Source organism: Conger conger, chromosome 6, assembly GCF_963514075.1.
Source record: "Conger conger chromosome 6, fConCon1.1, whole genome shotgun sequence".
Classification (NCBI taxonomy): domain Eukaryota; kingdom Metazoa; phylum Chordata; class Actinopteri; order Anguilliformes; family Congridae; genus Conger; species Conger conger.
Genome location: NC_083765.1, coordinates 12049527 through 12070174, shown reverse-complemented (window position 1 = coordinate 12070174; position 20648 = coordinate 12049527). Strand labels below are relative to the sequence as shown.

The following is a 20648-nucleotide window of genomic DNA, read 5'->3' as shown; positions in this document are numbered from 1 at the left end:
TCTTTTCTATTATCTGTTCCTAATTGGAAGAATATTTTAGCCACACCTTTTTTTTGTTTCATTAGATTTGGGCTTTGAAGGTTTGTCTCCGCCCCCAAAAACCCTATTACATGTTTTAGTGCACAATAGAAATGCGTCCGCAAAATTCAGTTTGACACATTCACCTGAATGTTGTGGAATCAAACCAGAAATGGTTTCCCCTGTCACAGTGGTGAGTATAGCAACAGGTGATGGCACCAGTGAGATTACCTTGTTCAGTAAATTCAAGTTAGCTTTACGAATTAATTAAGAAAATTAATTATACAATCTTCCTGGGCTGAGATTCTTTGCCTTAAACGTAAATTATTATTTGTTACTGGATGCTGGCAGACCTCTTGCGAGCTGTCATTTTGCCTGATGAAAGAAATGTGTTAACGAGCTGATCATTCTGTCGCATTTTCATGTGAACAAGCGCACCAATTTTCCTTAGTAAGTTGCGAATGTGTTTTTTAAAAAACAATTTAATGCTGATACACAGGAAAATAACATAACACTGATGTAACAGTTACAGCATTAAACATGGCCAACAACTGATAAACTGATAAATCTGTCGTGAGCAGTTGAGGATTTTGCGAATATATGGCTCCTGTTCTGTAATGCGTGTGTACTTATTTATTTATTTATTTAAACACAACTTTAATAACGTTTACATGTAAATGTAAAAAACCAAGCAAATGGTTTCATCCAGTTGGCTGCTTCTAATTTATTGCCAATATTCGCGTGTGAAGATATTAGAAAAGTTCACACCTGTGCCTTCTGTAATTCCACATAAAGCGCGCAAGTCCAAATCGTTTTCCAGAAGTCCTTTTAACAAAACGCAATGTAGCACGAACATGTTTTTGTCTTTTTCGCTGAACCCGCTAGTTCTCATCCCGCTACGGCAAACTACCCAGCTGTGGAAAGGCAAAACTCCGCATTACCAGCTGTTTCCGGATGTTTTTTTTTTTTTGTTCAGGTTCCTGACTACAAAATTAGAACACTGAAGAAATAAAATTGGAATCTAAAAAAAGGCGAGAGGTAGCAGTTCAATACTCTACTATAATATCAATTGTTCATAACGATGTTTATCTTCTTTAGCAAGGCAGAAAATCAGTCCAGAGATAAATCAGGATCAGGCAGAATGTAGGATGCATTTACAGCAGTGTGTAAAATTTCATAAAGCCATTTACAATTAATATCTAAGTGAAGAGAAGCGTACCTGACCGCTACAAGGCCCTGTGCAAAAGTTTGGGAACCCTGCCAGTTAGTACTTTGTAACTCCTCCTCGGCCAATGATGACAGCTTGTAAATGCTTCCTGTAGCATTGCTAAGAGCCTTTCAGTTCTTGCTTTTGGACTTTTTCGCCATTCTTCCTGGCAGGACCCCTCTAGCCCCGAAGTATTCTTCGGTCTCCTTGCATGTATGGCATTTTTGAGATCTCTCCACAGATTTTCAATAATATTCAAGTCTGGGGACTCTGGTGGCCATTCCAAAACCTTCATCTGTTTTTTCCTGGAGGTACTTCATTGCTGATTTTGAGGTCATCGTCTTGCTGGAATACTTAAGCTGTCTTCAACTTCAATGTCTAGACTGACCTTTGAACATTAGCCTGTAGAATTTCTCATTATTTGCTGGAATCCATTCTTCCTTCTACTCGCACAATATTTCTTGTGTCCCCAGCTGCCACATAACCCCAAAGCATAATGGATCCATCTCCATGCTGAAGTATTTTCTTTTACATACTTCAGACATTACATTTTTTGTTGAGGTAGTTCTTTCTGGCAACTCATCTATGTTGTTTAAAGTATGTTGTATTGTTGTCCAGTGAACAGCTAGAGCTGTGTTTGCTACCCTTTTTTGCAGTTATTTTGCAGTGATGCATGGGTTCTTCTGAGCATTTCTCACCAGGTCTCAGGCCATTCTATCTGAAATCTTTTTTTGGTCATCCAGACCTTGCCTTGACTTCAACTGTTCCATTTATATTCCATTTTCTAATAATGTTTCTGACAGTGGAAATAAGTAGTTTGAAACATTGCAAGAGTTTTTGTAGCCTTCTCCTTCTTGGTGTAAATGAACCATCTTCACTCTGAAATCCTTGGACAACTGTTTAGGGGAACCCATGGTTGTTAACACCAGACAACCACTGCAGTTGGATACTTAAGAAGGCATGGAGTTACTTCAGAATAAAAAGTTCAGCCCTGGAATTATACTCACCTGACTCATTGAAGCCCTAACAAATAAATCTGGACCTTTTTTTAAAGTAACAAAGAATAATCCAAAAGGGTTCCCAAACTTTTGCACAGGGCCTTTTTTTTTGTACAGCAAATCATTAAGTTATATACTGTGAGCACCATAATTCATTTTTTGTTATTTTAGTATGATGATCAGGTTGAAATGCAGACTGTCAGCTTTAATTTGAGGGTATTTTCATCCATATCCATATCTCCCCCCATTTGGTGGCATCAAAAACTATTTGGACAGTTTAACATAATGTAGAATATTTGGTTGCATATCCTTTGCATATCCACTGGCAGCCATACTGGCCCAAGCGATAACATCATGTTTCACGGATGAGGTGGTATGCTTTGGATCATGGGCATTTCCTTTTTTTCTCCACACTTTCACTCTAGTACATGTTAATCTTTGTCTCTTCTGTCCACAAGACTTTATTCCAGAACTTTTGGGGCTCCTTTAGGTGCTTTTTTTAGCAAACTGTAATCCCGCCTTCCTGTTCTTCAGGCTTATCAGTGGTTTGCATCTTGTAGTGCATCCTCTGTAGTCCTCCTGGTGTAGTCTTCTACGTATGGTAGACACAGCTATACCTGCATCCAGGAGAATGTTTGATCTGTTGGGCCGTTGAAATGAATGAATATACAGTATGCATACAAATGTTGAGTAAGCACTGTCTTGAAAGAATTCCAATCAGAGAGGTCAGTCCCCTCCAAACACACGTGAGGTTTCTGAACTACTGAGGAGCACTGTTCCTAAGCAGAACTGACACTATGTACACAGTAGCTGTGTGTGTACACAATAACACAGTTATCAGCGGGGTTTTTCTTCACCATAGAGAGTATTCTCTGGTCATCCACTACAGTGGTCTATTGACATTATTATGTTCACCAGTTGTTTTTTTCTTGTCAATGATAAACCAAACTGTTGACTGGACCATGCCCAGGATTTTTGCAATGTTCCTGATTGATTGATTTTCATTTCTGAGCCTTATTAAGGCCAGGTGAAATTACATTGACACTTCAGTCTCCCTCACGTTCTCACACCCCGACAACAATCCCCAAAGGCAACTGCAAAGTCTAGAATCAAGACTAGACATCAACAGCTCTCTTCTGCATTCAATAACGACAAATCTGTGAAACCAATTCAACAAATACTTGTAGTATGGGAGGGGCCATGCACAAAAGCTACTGTCATTTCTGTTATAAAGTTAACAGTCTGCTTTTCAACCTCACTGTATCTTTTCAAATCGAAAGTGCTGCAGTACAGAACCAAATTAACAAAAGATGTGTTGCTGTCCAATGAATTATGGTGCTTACTGTATTTGCTAAAGATGTTATAAGCACATTTACATGCTCAGGGCACGTTGCAGGGTCTCACTGGGCAGCCAGCGGGACCCCACACCAGAGTGGAAAATGGTCCTCTTTTCAAAAGTCCATCCCCTAATCCCTTGTAGATGGCCTGAAGTAAGAATTGGGTTAATCCCGGACTGTCCTTACAACCGACACTCCTATCCAAAATGGGTTAGCCAGTGGTGTTAGTCTCCTCTCGAATGCGTCTTCCAAACAGGATCTCCTGTCACAATGGGACTGTGACGTCCATCTGTAGGGGAGACAGAATCATCTGAGCGGCATGCAAAAATCACACGGCACAAAAAGTAGCGGACACAAAAACACTGGGACATAAAAGTCTGCACAGACCAGACAGCACAACAGGACAGAGCTAGAGCAGGCTGAACAAGAGGAAACTTTCACTAAATTAACATTTCAAAAATATTGTTGCATCTTATAAGATTCCGTCCTGTTGGAACTTGTGCGTGCTGTTGTTGGAACTTAGGGCGGCCTGTAGCGTAGTGGTTAAGGTAAATGACTGGGATACGCAAGATCCGCACAGCTGTTGGGCCCTTGAGCAAGGCCCTTAACCCTGCATTGCTCCAGGGGAGGATTGTCTCCTGCTTAGTCTAATCAATTGTATGTCGCTCTGGATAAGAGCGTCTGCCAAATGCCAATAATGTAATGTAATGTAATGCGATTAATGTTGTTTCAGGTGAAGAGTGAGGGCCCCAAGTTGCTGCCCTTCCTGAAGGCCAGCTGCCTGTACTTCGCCCTGTGGCTGCCCACCTCCAGCCCCTCCTGGCTCAGTGCGCTGGTCAAGTGCCTGCCCATCCTCTGCCTCTGGGCCTTCCTCCTCGCCCACGGCACCCGCTTCCTGCTGGCCCAGTCCGCCGCCCGCAGGATCTTGGCAGGCCTGGTCTTCTCTGCGCTGGGCGACGCGTTTCTGGTCTGGCAGGAGGAAGGCTACTTCAGTCACGGTGAGGATGATCTCCGTTTAGCTTGCGCTCTTGTGCTCAGGTTGAAGGGGTGGGGGACGGATCTGTGGCCATATGGTATATGAATATGCCATATGCTTTTTTGTATGCATCCCACCTGACAATGCCCTGATGGCCTACGCAGGATGCAGTTTGCATTATGAATGAGCACAGGGCTTAGGGATGTAAAATGGCTTGAATTATCTTGAAACAACTTGCAACAGCTTTCCCACATTTTTATCCATGCCTTACCTTTGATGCAGAAAAATGCTAAACTTGCACAAAACAATTAAAGGCCGGGAAATCCAGGAATTTCTATGTACAATACGATGTACACAAGAAAGTATGTACGTTTCACAAAGTAAAACATAAAGTGACACACTTTCGTGTGCGTGTCAGAGGGGTGCAACACTGGGTCATTGAGCGATCTCTGCCTGTGCTTTTGCTTTCTCAGGGCTGCTGATGTTCGCTGTGGCCCACATCCTGTACTCCTCTGCGTTTGGGATGCGACCCCTGAACCCACATGCGGGCGTGGCCGTGGGCTGTGTGTCCGTGCTCAGCTACACCTTCCTGTACCCCTGCCTCTCCCACCCCTTCACCTACCTGGTGGGCGTGTACGTGGCTCTCATCGGGTTCATGGGCTGGCGGGCCATGGCAGGGGTTCAGCTGGCCAATGACCTGTGGAAGTGGACCCGCCTGTCAGCCTGCCTGGGGGCGGGGCTCTTCTGGGTCTCTGACCTCACCATTGCCATCGACAAGTTCTGCTTCTCTGTGCCCTACTCCCGCGCCATTATCATGGGGACCTACTACGCCGCACAGATGCTGATCGCCCTGTCTGCTGTGGAGGGCCAGGACGTGGAGGCATCGCGGAAGAGGGGGTGAACTGGGGGACTCGTCTTGTTCCCTAAACGTTTATGGATCACCTCACATTAAATGCAGAGAGACTATATCTCAGATACCCCACACATACCATTCTGTATAGCAGTGATTCCATGGAGACAGGGGGGACTGAAAAAGATTGTCATTCAGCTAGTCACACTGAAGCCCCTCCCCTCTACAACACCACTGTGTTAAACTTTACACACCACTTGCACACGCACAGCACACATCCACTGTGTTATCAAGTACACGGTCTGTGTTGCTTACTATTTTACATTCTAAAAGCCAGTAAGTGTTTTCTGCTATGAATAGTCTGTGTTGCATACTGAAATGGTAGTAGTACTGTGCACTGTGTTGTATAGTGGCAACCTGTACACATGCAGAAAGCATACAGTAACTGTGTTATTGTGTACACACACAGCTACTGCGTATATAGCACAGTCACACGGTGTGAGTTCTGCTTAGGAACAGTGCTCCTCAGCAGTTCAGAAACCTCATGTGTGTTTGAGGGTGACTGACCTCTCTGATTGGAATTCTTTCAAGACAGTCCTTACTCAACATTTGCATGCATACGGTATATTCCTTAATTTCAGTGCTTTTCTTGTCAGCAGTGTATGTTTAAGCTCAGCCAGCCAAAATTAGCTGTTGTGTGTTTTGCTGCAGACTCTGCCACTGTAGCACAGAACTGACCAGAGAGAGAGCTGGATTGCGCACATATTCAAAGGGGGTTAAGGATTAGCCTAGTCACACTATAAAAAGTAGAGGCAGTAACGGTAACTTTTTATCGTGTGACTCGGCTAATCCCAATTTTTTGTTCTCAGTGTATCCAGGATATGCAATTGATTTGATATCTGAATGGTCTATAGCTCCCAAGACTGAATATTGAAATACTCAACCTGGCCCACTTCTCCCCAGTGCTCTGTGGTAGCCTAATCCTTTTTGAGTACTCAATGACTCACCACCAACAGTCACAACATTCAATTCCATTTTTAATATTGTTTGAAGGAGAGAGTGACAGTCATGAGTCATCAAGTACTCAGAAAGTAATTTGAATATCATACAGCACTTGGGTTGGGGGCGGCAGGTTGATTATTTCAATATTCAGTCTTGGGAGCTATAGACCATTCAGATATCAAATGAATTGCATATCCTGGATACACAACATGTTCTAATGCTTAGCAACAGGCATTATAATATTTATCCTAGTAGTTGATTAATGATTACAAGATTGACTGTTAAAATAATGGTACAATGATATGGCTTTGGTAAAGGATTATGAAGGAAAGGCATTTTTACTTTATTATGCTACACGCCTATTAGCCAATAGCTAATTAAGGCTTTAGATCCGGTTGCTCATAACAACAGCCTGTTGCTGACCCTCATGCTGACAATTAGTTGGAAGAATCCACAGACTGTTGTGATATGGACTACCATAACACAACAGACAGACAGACACACACCATCACCATCTTCATAATGATATGTGTTAATATCTGATGTCAATTCACATTGTATTTTCGTCTTTAAAAACGCCATATATAATGCATTATTCTTACCCTGTTTGAACTGAACCTGTAATATAAAGAAATAGCTATGCATTATAGCTTTCTTAATTTACTGACCCTGAATAAGTGGCTAGGAGGGATTATCTAATAGCACATAGTACATTTGAATGAACACATGGGGATTTTCATGTTCCAAATCCACATATTTCATATACGTGTTCATATTCTTACCCTATAGGTGAGCTTTATTTCCATTGGAAATGTTAGCACTAGCCCTCTTTGAAATATTAAATTATATTCTGTATTTAGCAAAACTGGCTCATGCCATTTTAAACTTTAAAGTTACAATAGGTACAATTTTGGTGTTAAAACACTGTTACAAGACCATTTTGAATCCCTTCCTATCACTGAAAAAGATATGTTGACTCAAATCCTTAAATTCAGGTTTCAAAATATGCAGTTGATTGGCTGGCACCAAAGCATTGTATAGCTGTACAATAATCCAAGCTCACTGGTTGAAAATTGGTTCTAATTTCCACAGCCAATTGCGTTTCAATGTCAGCGCGTTCACGGAGAAGGGGGAGGGATAAACAGTGTTGTGGTTTGAGCGTGTTTGTTGCTGCAATTCCTCTCTTGACCGGTAGAAATCCGAAATTACATATTGTACCTTTAAGGTCACATAAAGGCATGCAATAGAGTATGTTTAATATGTTGAATAATATGGTCTTAAATGAGGATTCAAGTTTTACAAATACAGTACACTATGCTAAGTTAAATGTGTCACTCACCACTGTATTACCTTGAGTGAGATTGTTTTACAAGAAATTAAAAAAATATTATTTGAAAGAGTGGTCATTTTAAATTCTTTGAGGGAAAATATTCTAATGGTGATGTTTTGAAATGTAAGATGAAGACTCGGGCGCCTGTGTATCTTAGGAACACTTTCTGTGTGTCCCCGTTGGAGTAATGACACTCTCCTAGCCTTGCCTCTTGTCATTGCTCTGCTACATTACATTAATAGTATTTGGCAGACGCTCTTATCCAGAGCGACGTACAGTTGATTAGACGAAGCAGGAGACAATCCTCCCCTGGAGCAATGCAGGGTTAAGGGCCTTGCTCAAGGGCCCAACGGCTGTGCAGATCTTATTCTGGCTACACCGGGATTAGAACCACTGACCTTGCGGGTCCCAGTCCTTTACCTTAACCACTACGCTACAGGCCGCTAGTGAGGCATTGGTTAGGCCGACGGCTGGGGGACTCTATTTAGCACCTACAGTAAATCAGCTATGCCAGGGGTCCTCTGCCTGCCACATTTCCACTGGTAGGTGCCTGCCTCTGGTTTCCATTGAAAGGTGGCTGCTTGTCCACATCATCAAGTAGCAAACCCGTGTCTCTTCCTTATCATCGAGCAGGCACCAAATAAATCTGTCTAGGTGGGATGCGGTGTCCAGCAGTGGCAGTATTTTCAGGAGAAAATTGAGCTGGGATTTTATGGGTTTCTCGGGCATGTAATGTCAGAGCGATTTAGTAGAGCTGGGAAACAGACAAACTAATACATCACTCACCTGAGCCAGGCGTGCGACATGCGCACGTGTCACTCACCTGTCAGCCTGTCACTCCTGGGGCCGGCTGTTCTGATTGGATGCCTGTGAACAGTAATGCGGGGGGTACAGGGATGTAATCTCAGACTGAAATAACACAATTTCACACCTCAGCGTTGCCGAAAGCCACTGCTCTTACAATGAATACATTTCCTGCCTTCTGGAATTTACATTCGCTTGTTTTATAAGCCAGCCACAACCTCACACTTTTTCAGAACAGATTTATTTGCTACAACGTCTTTATGGGTCACTGAAATCTCATTTTCCTTGGCATTGTCATTGAGGCTGTGATTCCTTTCACGGATTGCTTTCATTCTGAACACATTTTCTGTCACCAGAGCTCAGGAAACAAACATTGCACTATAGGAATTATGTAGATCACCATACTTCTAACATGACCATCTGGAAATCTTGTGCATTGAAAATAACAAAATAATTCTCATGTCGTCTATTTTTTGTTTAGCCATCACAATATTGTTGGTTAACTTCCATGGCAGCAATACGCAGTTTCTCCAGTGAAAGGTGATGCTTCTAATTCATGTTGAGAATGCACATCCAAACCAGAATTGGTTTTAATCTAATGGACCAATTAATGCTACACCACCTCCAAAAAAGAAGGAAATACAATCTCTCTACCTGCTTTAATCTCACGTAATATCTCCATGTGAGTATAATAAATATCAGGGTTATGATATTAAAAAAAGATTTAAAAAATTAGAATAATAATCGGTATGGGGCAGTGAGATTAATAAATCTGTAAATGCACCCGTGCCTGTAAATTCTGGACAAACGCGAGACAGCAGGTGTTTGTGATAAGTCCCACAAATGGCCACCAGACGGCACCAAAGTGCGATACAGCCACCGGGATACCTACAGACTACAACCACATGTTCGATGCGCTGCCGCCACCATTCGCTCCAGTCGCTCAGAGGGAGATAATGGCCAGGTATGGGGGCCCTGAGTTGATGAGAAAAAAAAAAAAAAAAAAAAAGTAAACTGCGAACTGAGGAACCCCGCGACTCATGTAGGGATTACTTTTACCTTTAATCGGGCCTTCATGTAATTATTTTCCAGGATAATGTAGACTGGCTACTTAATTCTGTCTGCGGGTAGGGAATATGAAATTTGGAATTTAATTAAAAGCGTTAGAAAATATTGCTTGCATTTGTTTTCATATAACTGACACCGTGTGGTGAATTATATGTATAGCTAGGCTAGTTATTGAACTCCTATCTCCAATGGCTGCATGCTAGTTAAAGGAGAATGATGCATAAATGCAAAAGGTATAAATAGGCTATGTAGGCTGTATGTATGTTATATGTAAGCTAGCCTATATTAATATCCCCCTGAACAATATCAACGTTAAATAAAAAATGCAGAAAAAGTTGTATCATGACTTTCATAGCCTACGCAGTGGGGTATGGCTAGTCAATTAGGTTATAGTCTACCTGCGAATATCATCCAGTTTAAAGCAGTCATGCAATAAAGTGAGGGTTAGCCTACTGTCTGAAACGGGTAGCCATCTATGCTTCGGAGCAGGTAGAGCTTGGAGAAACGAGCACACAGTGATCAGCAAGAAAATGTAATTATTACATCACCCGACGTGACATTGAATGAAATTTGTTTAGTATTGTCAACCAAAGCTCGCAATGAATATCGCATCCTATATTTGGGTATTAGTGCGCGAATAATGATATTCTCGGGGTCGACTTGATTCTCCCAATGGTTGAGCTCTGCGTCTTGTTGGGAGCTCAGGCGGTGGTTGGATACAGCGACTGCCCGTTACGGCTCCTCCTAGTTCGGTTGCTCGGCAGCGTGATGATGCTTATTGATGGAAAGAGAGCAGATGCAAAGACAGAGGGAGGGAGAGAGATAGATCAGGACTGTTCTGTGGTATTCCGGGCGCCTAAGACTTAGTTTTCCCTTCTTTGAAGAAAACGCCACTGCGTGTGAAGATTAATGAATTAAGGAGCATTGTTGCCATGAGAACGGGGCCGGACAGCATTATAACCATCACAGTGCCAAAGGATATGGCATCTGGCGAAAACCCCTAAACAATAGCATCTAGCGTGCATTTTCTGTTTGTTTGTTGTTGATGATGCTATTTGATGGAGACAGCCTACGTATGCACGAGAAAGCAGCATATGTAAGACTTTTAAAACAGGAATTAAAAAACAAAACCACACTGACGGAAAGCGGTTCATCGATATGCACATGGACCTCAGCGGGATCACGAGATGCGGATGCTTATCCCAACCTGGCAGACCTCGGGCTTTGCTATATGAGTTTTCAATTTCTTAAGGGTGGGTGGTTTTCTGGCGGTCCGTGATTCAAGCCCGTATCTACTGAGTTTAGTCGTTTTATGATATCATCTCTAAATATTTCTGGGAATTGGTTGAAACATGGAGAACGGAATTTGACTTAAATATCCTGAATGTGTCATTACGTATTTTAAACATACTGAAGTTAAAAACCTGACTGGACATCACTAAAACATATGTATTAATATATAACGTCCATCATATGTAAAATAGACTGTAGGCTACTATGTTGAAAAATTGAAGCAAGATTGTATGACAAGTATTATGACTGTTTGTCTTTGTAGGGTAATACTAATTGCAATAACAATAACAAAATAACATCTCAGCTTGCGTGAAACACCTGCTTCATCACTAAAATTCTGATTGTTGCACTCCTTGCTCTGAAAGATCCTATTTTGGGACCGAAGTCAAATAGGCTAACAGTCTTGTAAATTTCACTGTCTGGAGTTCTGACAACACCCTTTTGCTCAAGAGGCAAGTTTTCATTAGCATACCGAAAAAATATCCCGAATAAGAGTTTGACATCTTGACGAGCACATCAAGGGCTAATGCCATGCCAGTGGAAGATCAATCAAGTGGCCGCTTAATGGACATGGTCTTGGTGTCACCACCAAGGACGGATTTGACAAGATTATTCGGACTGCTATTTTCTTAGTTGCCTAACTTCCAAACCGTATTCTGGACTGCGTTATTCGATGCTGATTCCGACATAGAACTGTGACGGAAACTTAAGGAAACACTCAAAGGTGTAACATGACTGCAACATTTGTAAGGGTGCAACTTACGGGGACTTGCCTTCGGTGAAATACGGAGTGACTACACTATCAAGCGTCAAGTATGACCGAAGGGTGGCGCGAAGGACAATTCAGGTAGGTGTTAACCTAAACAAATTATTTCCCCTATTCAGCAACAAAACGCCGAGCAGGTAGGCAATATAAATACCCTTGCAAGATACGAAAAAAGGAAATTGCACGCGAGCTCAATTACAGTAGCTGCAGTGCACTAGAGACCGCCTTTATTATGTGGATGCTAGGACACTTATCCAATTAAATGTGTTTTTTTCCCCCTCCGTAACTGTATTGTGAACCATGTCTACGATTGTTCCCCTATGAATAATAAACGTATATCTCTCGTGTTTTGCCTCAGAATCACTCGATTTGCAGTAAGTGCACAGCGGCCACACTCCACTGTCTCCAGCGGCTGAGCTCGTGGTGGTTCTGCGAGGATGCTGCGCTTTCCAGTGAAGAAGATTCGGAAGCAGTTCAAGCTACTGCTGTTACTAGTCCTGCTGACTTTCGCCATCTGGTTCACGTATCTGCACATCAACCAAGGCAAAGCGATCAAGCTCCACTTCAACTACGGGAAAGGTATGCAATAAACAGTCATATCACATGCAGTCCTTTTAAATGACTGGGTCTTGTTCGCCAGGACCTGGCATCAGCTTTTTTTCTTGCTCTCTTGCTTAAAATCACAATTTTGTCTTCATCACATTATGTCATACACAGTTGGAATATATGTACAATTTGGCCTCATGGTCCCTGGGTAGCCTATTATGAATTTTGTTGAAAATATATGTCCCTAGGAAACATAAGGTGTGCATGGTTGTAAAGGGTATGACTTCCCAGGTATGTTGGGAGGGAATTATCAGGTGAAAATCACTGTAGTGTTTTTCTTTATTTGGTAAAGGAAATCTGTATGGACAGTGTGCTTATGCTGCCTGTTTTTGAATCAGAATGCATTTTTAAGGTAGCATGTTGTGGGATGTATCAAAGGTGCACCAGTGAGTAGTTTGATGAATACTGTCTGAGGCTGTGATGTGCTGGAGGTGGCAAGGGTTGTGCCCGGGCATACGTTCTCTTCTCCCCAGCAGTACTGAGGCCAAGCCAGCTGGCTGTCTGATCAGACAGAATCACTCAGACATGGTTCTGAGAGGCTGTGATGATGTTATGATGGCAGTGCTTACCAACAGAGCAGACAGAGGTGTTAGGGGCATCATCATGAAATTCATCCAGTCGGCTCTCTCAGGGAGATTCTTTTTCAATGAAAACAAATACCTATTTTATTAATAAATAAATTGAGACGAAAATAGTTTTCAATAGTCTTCAAATCTGGGAGCTGTCAGCATAACAAATACAAAGTATATAAATAATCATACGCATATCCTGAAACAAGGTGCCAGGCTGAGATAAATTGTAGATCATACTGAAAAGAAATCCAGCACATTGAAACTCCAACATACCTTTTATCGATCATACACACGTGAAAGACAGACAACTTCTTGTTCGCTTGCCGAACATTACACAAAGATTTCCGCTGCTCCTCAGCCACTCCTTCTAGTATGTGGACCCTGGGCTTTCTTTGACCACCAGCCCATAACCCTGCTCTGTCATGCCTTCAGACTGGTTTAATTTTCAACAGCCTCTTTTGGCACCGTGCCATCCTCTCTGAACCCTATGCTTGCTCTGTACCCCACAATATTCTTGGTGGTCTCGATGGTCTCCCCCATTTTTTGTACTTGTCCAAGATTCCCATTTACTGCAGAGGATCTTCTGATCTTCTCCTGCAGTGGCTCCTTTGAAAAAGCTCATGATGTTCTCTGTAGCCACATTTGTGTGATTCATTTTCCTGTTGGATGTGAAGCCACATTTGTGTCTTTTCATTTTCCTGTTGGATATCATCTCTAAGCACAGGAGCTGTGATAATCAGGCAATGCTAGCTGATCAAAGGGTCAGTGTTCAACTGGTGGGCTAACCTTACATCATGTGTGCATATCACCAATTAAAGGTGTGCAAGTTTCAAAGCGTAACATACAAAAACAAAAACAAAAAACAAAAGCAAAACACCACGCTGACATATTAATCACCAAATCCTGCTTCAAGCACCATGTACAACTCATGCACTGCCAGACTCCAGACCGCAAATGTCTGCAGATAGTATGAAAAGTATTTTAATTCTGGATTTGCTCAAAGGACGTGGTCACATCACCCTGTCCATCAGGCCTGGGCTGTACATAACCCATTACACAATCTTCCAGTTGTATGTCACATTATGTACACACAATCATGCTCTTTTCAGGTACAATGATAGAGGTGCTAGTAAATCTTAAAATGAAATGTCTGTTGCGATCTGGAAAGACTAATAAGATTTGGTAATAAGCTAGTGACAAGCTAGTAAAGCATAAAACTGTTATGAATGCTCTCATACAATTTACATTTAAAATGACAGTCTTGTAAAATTACAACATTTGGATTTAGCTGCTGCAAGTGAAACAGGCCACTGTTCTCAACATTTTATTCCTGAACCCTGAACACAATCCCAGTAACAATTATGCATTGCATTAAACTATTTCCATATACCGTGTATTCATACACTCCGACAGTATGTGCCACAGAATACGTGTGCGCTATCGATGACAGTCGATGAGCTACTTTACGCGATGAGCAGGAAGATCAGACAGTGAGATCTAGCATGGAGCCTTGGCGCGGCACGTATGCTGGATTATAAGGATTAAAAGGAGAGTTCTGCTAAGCCTTTTGTTGCGGGGAGCTCCATTCCAATTAAGAACTGCAGAACACCATGTCTGCTTCCACCCACCTCAGTGATATCGCCTTCCTGAGCACAGAAACAGTCTCATAAGCCCTGTTAGCCTTCAGAACCACACACAGAATGAGGATGGCAAGTACATTCTATTGAAATTGCTCTATTTATCTTGCCCTCTTTCTTCTGTCTCTTTTTTTCTAGACTTTTCTGTCCATATCACAATCTGTGTAACTTTCTTGCCATTTGTTTTTCCGTCTCTCTTAATCTCAGCCTCTCTTCATACCCATCTAAGAACAGTGTGCATCTCCTAAACTGTACCAAAATTAATAAAAAAGGAACCAAGGGTAAATAATTCATGGCAAAATGGGTATGTTCTGGCCATGAAAGCTTCAATTTTATGACTTAATACCCCATTGTATTTATTTAAAAAACTGTAATTACTGCTGCTTAGGAGGTTAAAGACCTCTGTCCATCTGTTTGTCCCTCCATCTGTTTGTCTGTCCATTGGTGGCATTAATATCTTGAAAAAATAATATAGATATTAATTAGAAATATAAGAATATGATAAAATAATATAGAAAATAATAAAGATTGCCATGAAATTTGTTCCCCAAAATAAATCCTATGGACCTTTCCTCTAGCACCATCAGGCCAAACTTTCAATTTGTGATCAACACTCACTGAGTACTTTACTAGCAACACCTTTACAACTACTTATTTGTGCGATTATCTAATCTAATCAACCAATCGTGTGGCAGCAGGGTAATGCATAAAATCATGTAGAACAGGTCAGGAGCTTCAGTTAATTTTCACGTTTCATGTTTGGTTCGAGTATTTCTGTAACTGCTGATGGTGGCGGTGGTGTAATGGTGCGGGGAATGTTTTCTTGGCACACTTTGGGCCCGTTAATACCATTCAATCTTTGCTTGAATGCTACAGCCTATTTGAGTATTATTGCTGATCATGTGCATCCCTTCATGGCCACAATGTACCCACATTCTAATGGCTACTTCCAGCATGATAATACACCATGTCACAAAGCAAAAGTCACCTCAAACTGGTTTCATTAACACGCCAACAAGTTCAATGTACTTCAGTGGCCTTCCCAGTCTCTGGATCTGAATCTAGTAGAACACCTTTGGGATGTCGAAGAGTGGGAGATCTGCAGCATGAATGTGCAGCTGACAAATCTGCAGAAATTGCATGATGTAATCATGTCAACATGGAACAGAATCTCAAAGCAATGTTTACAACATCTTGTGGAATCCATGTCACAAAGAATTGAGGCTGTTTTCAGAGGCCCTGCCCATTATTAATAGAGTGTTTCTAATAAAGTCCTCAGTGAGTGTATTGTATCTTGAAAAGTAATGGCCAGACTGCCATGCAATTTCCTGTGGCAATCCTGCTCCTAAGAGGGAGAACATATTTGATGTTGGTCATCCCATGACCTTTCCTCTTGCATCAATTAAAAAAAATTCTAATCACCTCATCTCCTGACCTGTTAGCTTTACAAACACAAAATGTGCTGTGCCCATTCATGTGAGGGGAGATTATTGCGTTTTGGCAGAGGTCTGCATTCTACTGAGTGCATTCTTTCTAGTTTAATTTGAATCAGGTTTCACAGTGCAGTTCCTTGGCACATCGGAGCTCAAGACCTTTCTTTTTTATCCGGTCTCTCATTTAGAAAATCTCATTTCCAGCCTCCCCTTTCAGCCGAAGCCTGTGTCATACATTGCAAAGCAGCCTTTCTTCCTGTAGCACAGAGAAACTGTGTAAGCGCCTCCATCACACTCTACTCCCACCAGAATCACACTGCGGAAGGTGGCAGAAACCAGCGTGTCAGGGAGAGGGCTGCGTGTGTGCGAGTGCTAGTGAGTAAAGAGAGTGGGCATAGCAGTCAAGCTGATTTCCTGCTCTTCACAGCTTTCACTTTTTCCTCAACTTTGACTTAGGAGAGCATTCACGGATTATGTATTTACTTAATGTGACACTTTTCTGAGTTTATTTGCTATATATTTACTTAATGTGACTAAAAAACGAAGAGTTTATTTGAAATTGATGAAAAAGTCTATGTTGGTGAATGGAGAGACTAGTATTTAACCAGATAATCAGCCAGCCATACATACAAGGAGCTGAGTGGCTATCTGACGAAGTACATGTACATGCATAATCCTCACTGAAAAGGCAATGATAGACAGGCCCACATATAGACACGTGCATGCACATATATTTGTGTTTATACACACACCCACACACACACATACACACATGCAATTACATACACACACACACACACACACACACACACACACACACACAATTATGCATGCACACACACATACACTTTCAATTATGCACACACACATGTATACACATACTCACACACACACACACATACAGGGGATTTATGCAATGTGCTGTGCAGTTTGCCTGGTTTAAGATTTCTAACTGTACTTGCAGGAAATAATAGTTGCCTTTCTAAACTGACTGTGCTTTTGACAACAACAGTGAGAATGGGACAGGTGAGTCTCAGGGAGGGGATGTTACTGTTACTACACCTGACACACCTACAATTGGCAATTGCCTAAACATCAGTACAGTGACTACTACCACCACCACCATTGGCTTAATATCTTATACCACATGAACAGGATTTTGCCATCTAGAATTTCTGCTTCAATGTATACTGTCTTTCTTCCTTAATTGTGACTTCACAATGATAGCTGTTTAGAGAATGACATGAAAATGACAAATTAATTTCAAAAACACGAGTGCAGTAATGAACAGAATAATACAATGTGACTCACTTTCAGGAGTGACCTGTGTTTTGCTGTCATAGCAACACTGCAAATATCTTCACACTATAGTATATTACCTCAGCATTTGCATTTTACCTCATCCATATATTACAGGAAGGGTTTGCCATTCATACCATTTCTGCGTGTTAGTGTGTCTATTGACAGATTGGGATATGTTTTTCATATTATTTCTTAAAATGAGCTTTGAACAGTTGCTATGTACAATGCTTCTGCTTGGGGAGTACAGTAATTTTCTCCAGTGATTTTCTTAGCAGTGTGGTTATAGTGGCTACAGCATTTGTAATTCCATGGTCATTATAGAGAGAATGAATCACTTAAACTGCCTCAGGCATCGTTGGAAAACTTAAGATCAACAGATTAATTTTGACAGTGAGCTTGGCTCGTGGTTTGATTTTGCTTAATGATTACATTGTGAACTTGGACATTCTGTACAAATACGCAAATTATTTTATGATGCACATAAAGGAAAAAGGTTGGTGGTCTTCTTTTTAGCTTTGGGGCTTCCCCATCAGAAATATTGCCATCATCTTAAGTGAGATAGATTTCACAGTTTGGTTATAGGTTCACAGTCTTGGGAAATTGAAAAAAGATGAAAAAGTCTTGTACAACCCTAAGGAGTTCATTCAGGAATACATTTATGTTTTGCCAAACAAAAGCTATATGTGCATAGTTTGTTACTTGTGGGATGTTTAGGCAGTTATCCTTGGAGTGTTTATCCGAACCTGAACACTCACACCCAGCTGGCCTGTGCAGGAGGGGCTCCCCCGCGGGGCTGGGTTCCTCCTGGCCGTGAGATCTTTTTTCCCCGCCGGTGAGGTTTCTTTTCCCCTCTGTTTGAGCGTTTTTCTTATCACTGGGTATTTTTTTTTACCTCACTTGGTTGTTGTTTTTTTTACAGTGTAAAAAACACAATAATATGAAACTGAATATTTAGGTAATGTATATCAAGAGTATTTGGCTCGTTATCCCAGGAATATTTCGCCGGTTGTGTACTGTAACTCAGTAATATTTGGGTAAAGAGCTGCAGCTTGTTACACTTTGCACACACATTATAGAGCGTGTTTAACGCAGTTGAGCTGCCAGTGAATGATGTCACTGTCTGCAGACTGGCAAAACCACCAGTCAAGTGTGGGAGATGGTGCCAGTGATGGCTTATCCACAGGTGGGCCATTCAGCCAAAGCTTCCAGGGCGAGAGAGGCAGTCCGACCCCAAAAGAAGCATTATGCAGGCCTATTATACTGCCAGGAGCCACGGCTTGGGCAGAGCCACCAGCCAAAGACAGGGTTTTTCACACAGAACAGATGTGTTCTTCCTCTGCGTCATCTGATGTGTGCCGCCTTGTAACAGGTGATTTCACCTTAGTGTGTACTGTCACCTTAGTGAGCCTGGTACAGCAACACTTTAGTTCCTCTTTAAAGGGCAGGTCTGAGAGTTCTTGTTTTATTGTAGTGTTATAGATAGATCAGCTTCCTATTTCTCAGTGTGCAGTATATCAGAAATAAAGCAATTCCGGAAATGTTTATTTTCCAGCTTTAAGCATAGGTGCACTTCCATCATTTTAAAGGATAAAATCACTGCTCTACCTTAAAATTACAAGTCACGAGTTCAGAAGATTATTATATGCGAACAGAGCATGACATGAAACTTCCCTGGACTTGACCTGTCCCAGATAATACTACTGCTCTGAATCCAGTTTTTCTTCCGTGATCGGCCTCGGAAAGAGTCGCCCCCATGTTGTCTTGCCTTGAGCAAAATCCTTCCATGTTTCTTCGCTGGCATACTAGCTTACATTCGCAATGCTTTTTCCATGTTTCTTCGCTGCCATACTAGCTTACAACCGCTATGCTTTTTCTGTGACTGAGTAGCAGGCCTGTATACACATGGCATAGTAGCAAAAATATATATAGTAGAATAAGAGGACCGCGATGCTAAACCCTGAATGGTAAACTTGCAGGAATTTAGTGTACAGCATGTATTCAAATTCAATCAATGTGACCGGTGTCTGTTCCTCAGACCATAGGCAGTTTTTTTTTTTTTTATCTATCATGCATATCAAAGCTGTTATCAAAGCCTCCCACAGCTAAGATTTAATCTCTGAAGTTTTCAAATTAATTTTCATAGGGGAGTTTAGAATTTCGATTATATGAGCCTTTTACTTCCTATTATTTTCCCGTTAAAAGGCTTCTGAGGGTTTATTAGAATGCTTTGACTTTTCAGGAAATTTGAAAACCTCGAATCTCAAAGCAGTCAAAAGCAGCCGAGCTGGTACATAATAACCAATCTTGAGGGAAAGATAATAAAAAGTTGTATTTTATCTCTGTGAATCTCTAAACTACTATAAGAGAACTGTTAGCTACCACCCTCCCTGATTCAAAACTTTCTTAAAATGTTCATTAAAACTAAGATACTATTTGTACAAGGGTTAAATAGCAAAACCATACATTTAATTCTGTAAAAAGAACATAATATAGGCAAGATGTAAGCACACGACTACCATAGGTCATTTTACATTCAGTTGAATCAGTTGAATAAGTCCATTATTTGTATAGTTGTTTTTCGCTTTACAAAGACGATGTGTTAAAGACATCAATTAATCTGCAATTTTGATCTCTAAGGGTCAGTAATAGTTACCTTGTAGGTTTGGCCTGTTATGGTTATCTCATGGTCTGTATACTGGTGGTGCCTGTCCTGTCTGTAGATTTTGAATAGCAGGCAGCACATAGTTTGTGATTGGTCCTGAGGGCTCCTGTGTATGTTGGTCTTCATTCCAACCACAGCTGCTGAATTTTAACATATTATTGTAGAATTGTATTGTAACCGTTATCTTAATTAACCCCTTATGGGCGGATGCGACCTGCACGTTACATCTCCCTTAACCGACGGATGTGACGGCAGCGTTGCATTTGATCACATGACCGTTTTTCAAGACACATGACCGCTGAAATGCATTGTAATTCCTTCGACCTTTCTATGGGAATTCTATAGGGCTCCTTGGGTTAAACACCTTTAATCTCTACTGATGGAGTTAATGCCACAGAAATAGCTATGCGTGATATGTCAGATTAAGTAATGCTTTCATTTTCTTGAATATGTTCCATGGCAAATTCTTCATTTTGAATGGGATTTTAACAGATTATATTATGGACTGAAAGGTGGAATTATCGGGGGTCACACCTGCTGAAATATGAACTCTTGGTGACTGACTCTATAGGAGTTCAAACACAAACCAATTGAGCCAGATCTGCATTATTCTACAGTTAAAGAAAGGATTATGGAAGATTTTTTATGTCTTCAACGGCTAATTATGATATTAGTTCTAACAGAAAAAGCAGTATGCACAGGAGCCTGCAGGAACGTGTGTGAGACTGTGTGCTGTGTATCGTTCCCTGATCAGCTCTTTGGAAAGACAATCCTCAGGAAGCAGATT

At 41.4% G+C, this 20648-nt stretch overlaps 2 protein-coding genes across 2 annotated transcripts in view; both read left to right on the top strand.

Moving 5' to 3' along the window:
- Positions 1 to 42: 42 nt before the first annotated feature.
- Positions 43 to 5713, top strand: LOC133131720 (lysoplasmalogenase TMEM86A-like). Its single transcript, XM_061247142.1, has 3 exons — positions 43 to 211; positions 4294 to 4558; positions 5010 to 5713. Exons 1-3 carry the CDS (start codon positions 191 to 193, stop codon positions 5435 to 5437), a joined length of 714 nt encoding a protein of 237 aa, XP_061103126.1. The 5' UTR covers positions 43 to 190; the 3' UTR covers positions 5438 to 5713.
- A 4967-nt stretch (positions 5714 to 10680) lies between these two features.
- LOC133130568 (N-acetyl-beta-glucosaminyl-glycoprotein 4-beta-N-acetylgalactosaminyltransferase 1-like) overlaps positions 10681 to 20648 on the top strand; it is a 98034-nt gene continuing 88066 nt past the window's right edge. The window contains exons 1-2 of the mRNA XM_061245232.1: positions 10681 to 11730; positions 12008 to 12228. Coding sequence (XP_061101216.1) covers positions 12087 to 12228 — 142 coding nt within the window. The 5' untranslated portion in view covers positions 10681 to 11730; positions 12008 to 12086. The remainder of the gene's footprint in view (positions 11731 to 12007; positions 12229 to 20648) is intronic.

Bases quoted from the DNA above. Each gene is read 5' to 3' on its own strand.
- LOC133131720 (XM_061247142.1), top strand. From the start codon at position 191: ATGGTTTCCCCTGTCACAGTG. The intron at 212-4,293 runs GTGAGTATAGCA...ATGTTGTTTCAG, and splicing joins TGGTTTCCCCTGTCACAGTG to GTGAAGAGTGAGGGCCCCAA. The intron at 4,559-5,009 runs GTGAGGATGATC...TTGCTTTCTCAG, and splicing joins GGAAGGCTACTTCAGTCACG to GGCTGCTGATGTTCGCTGTG.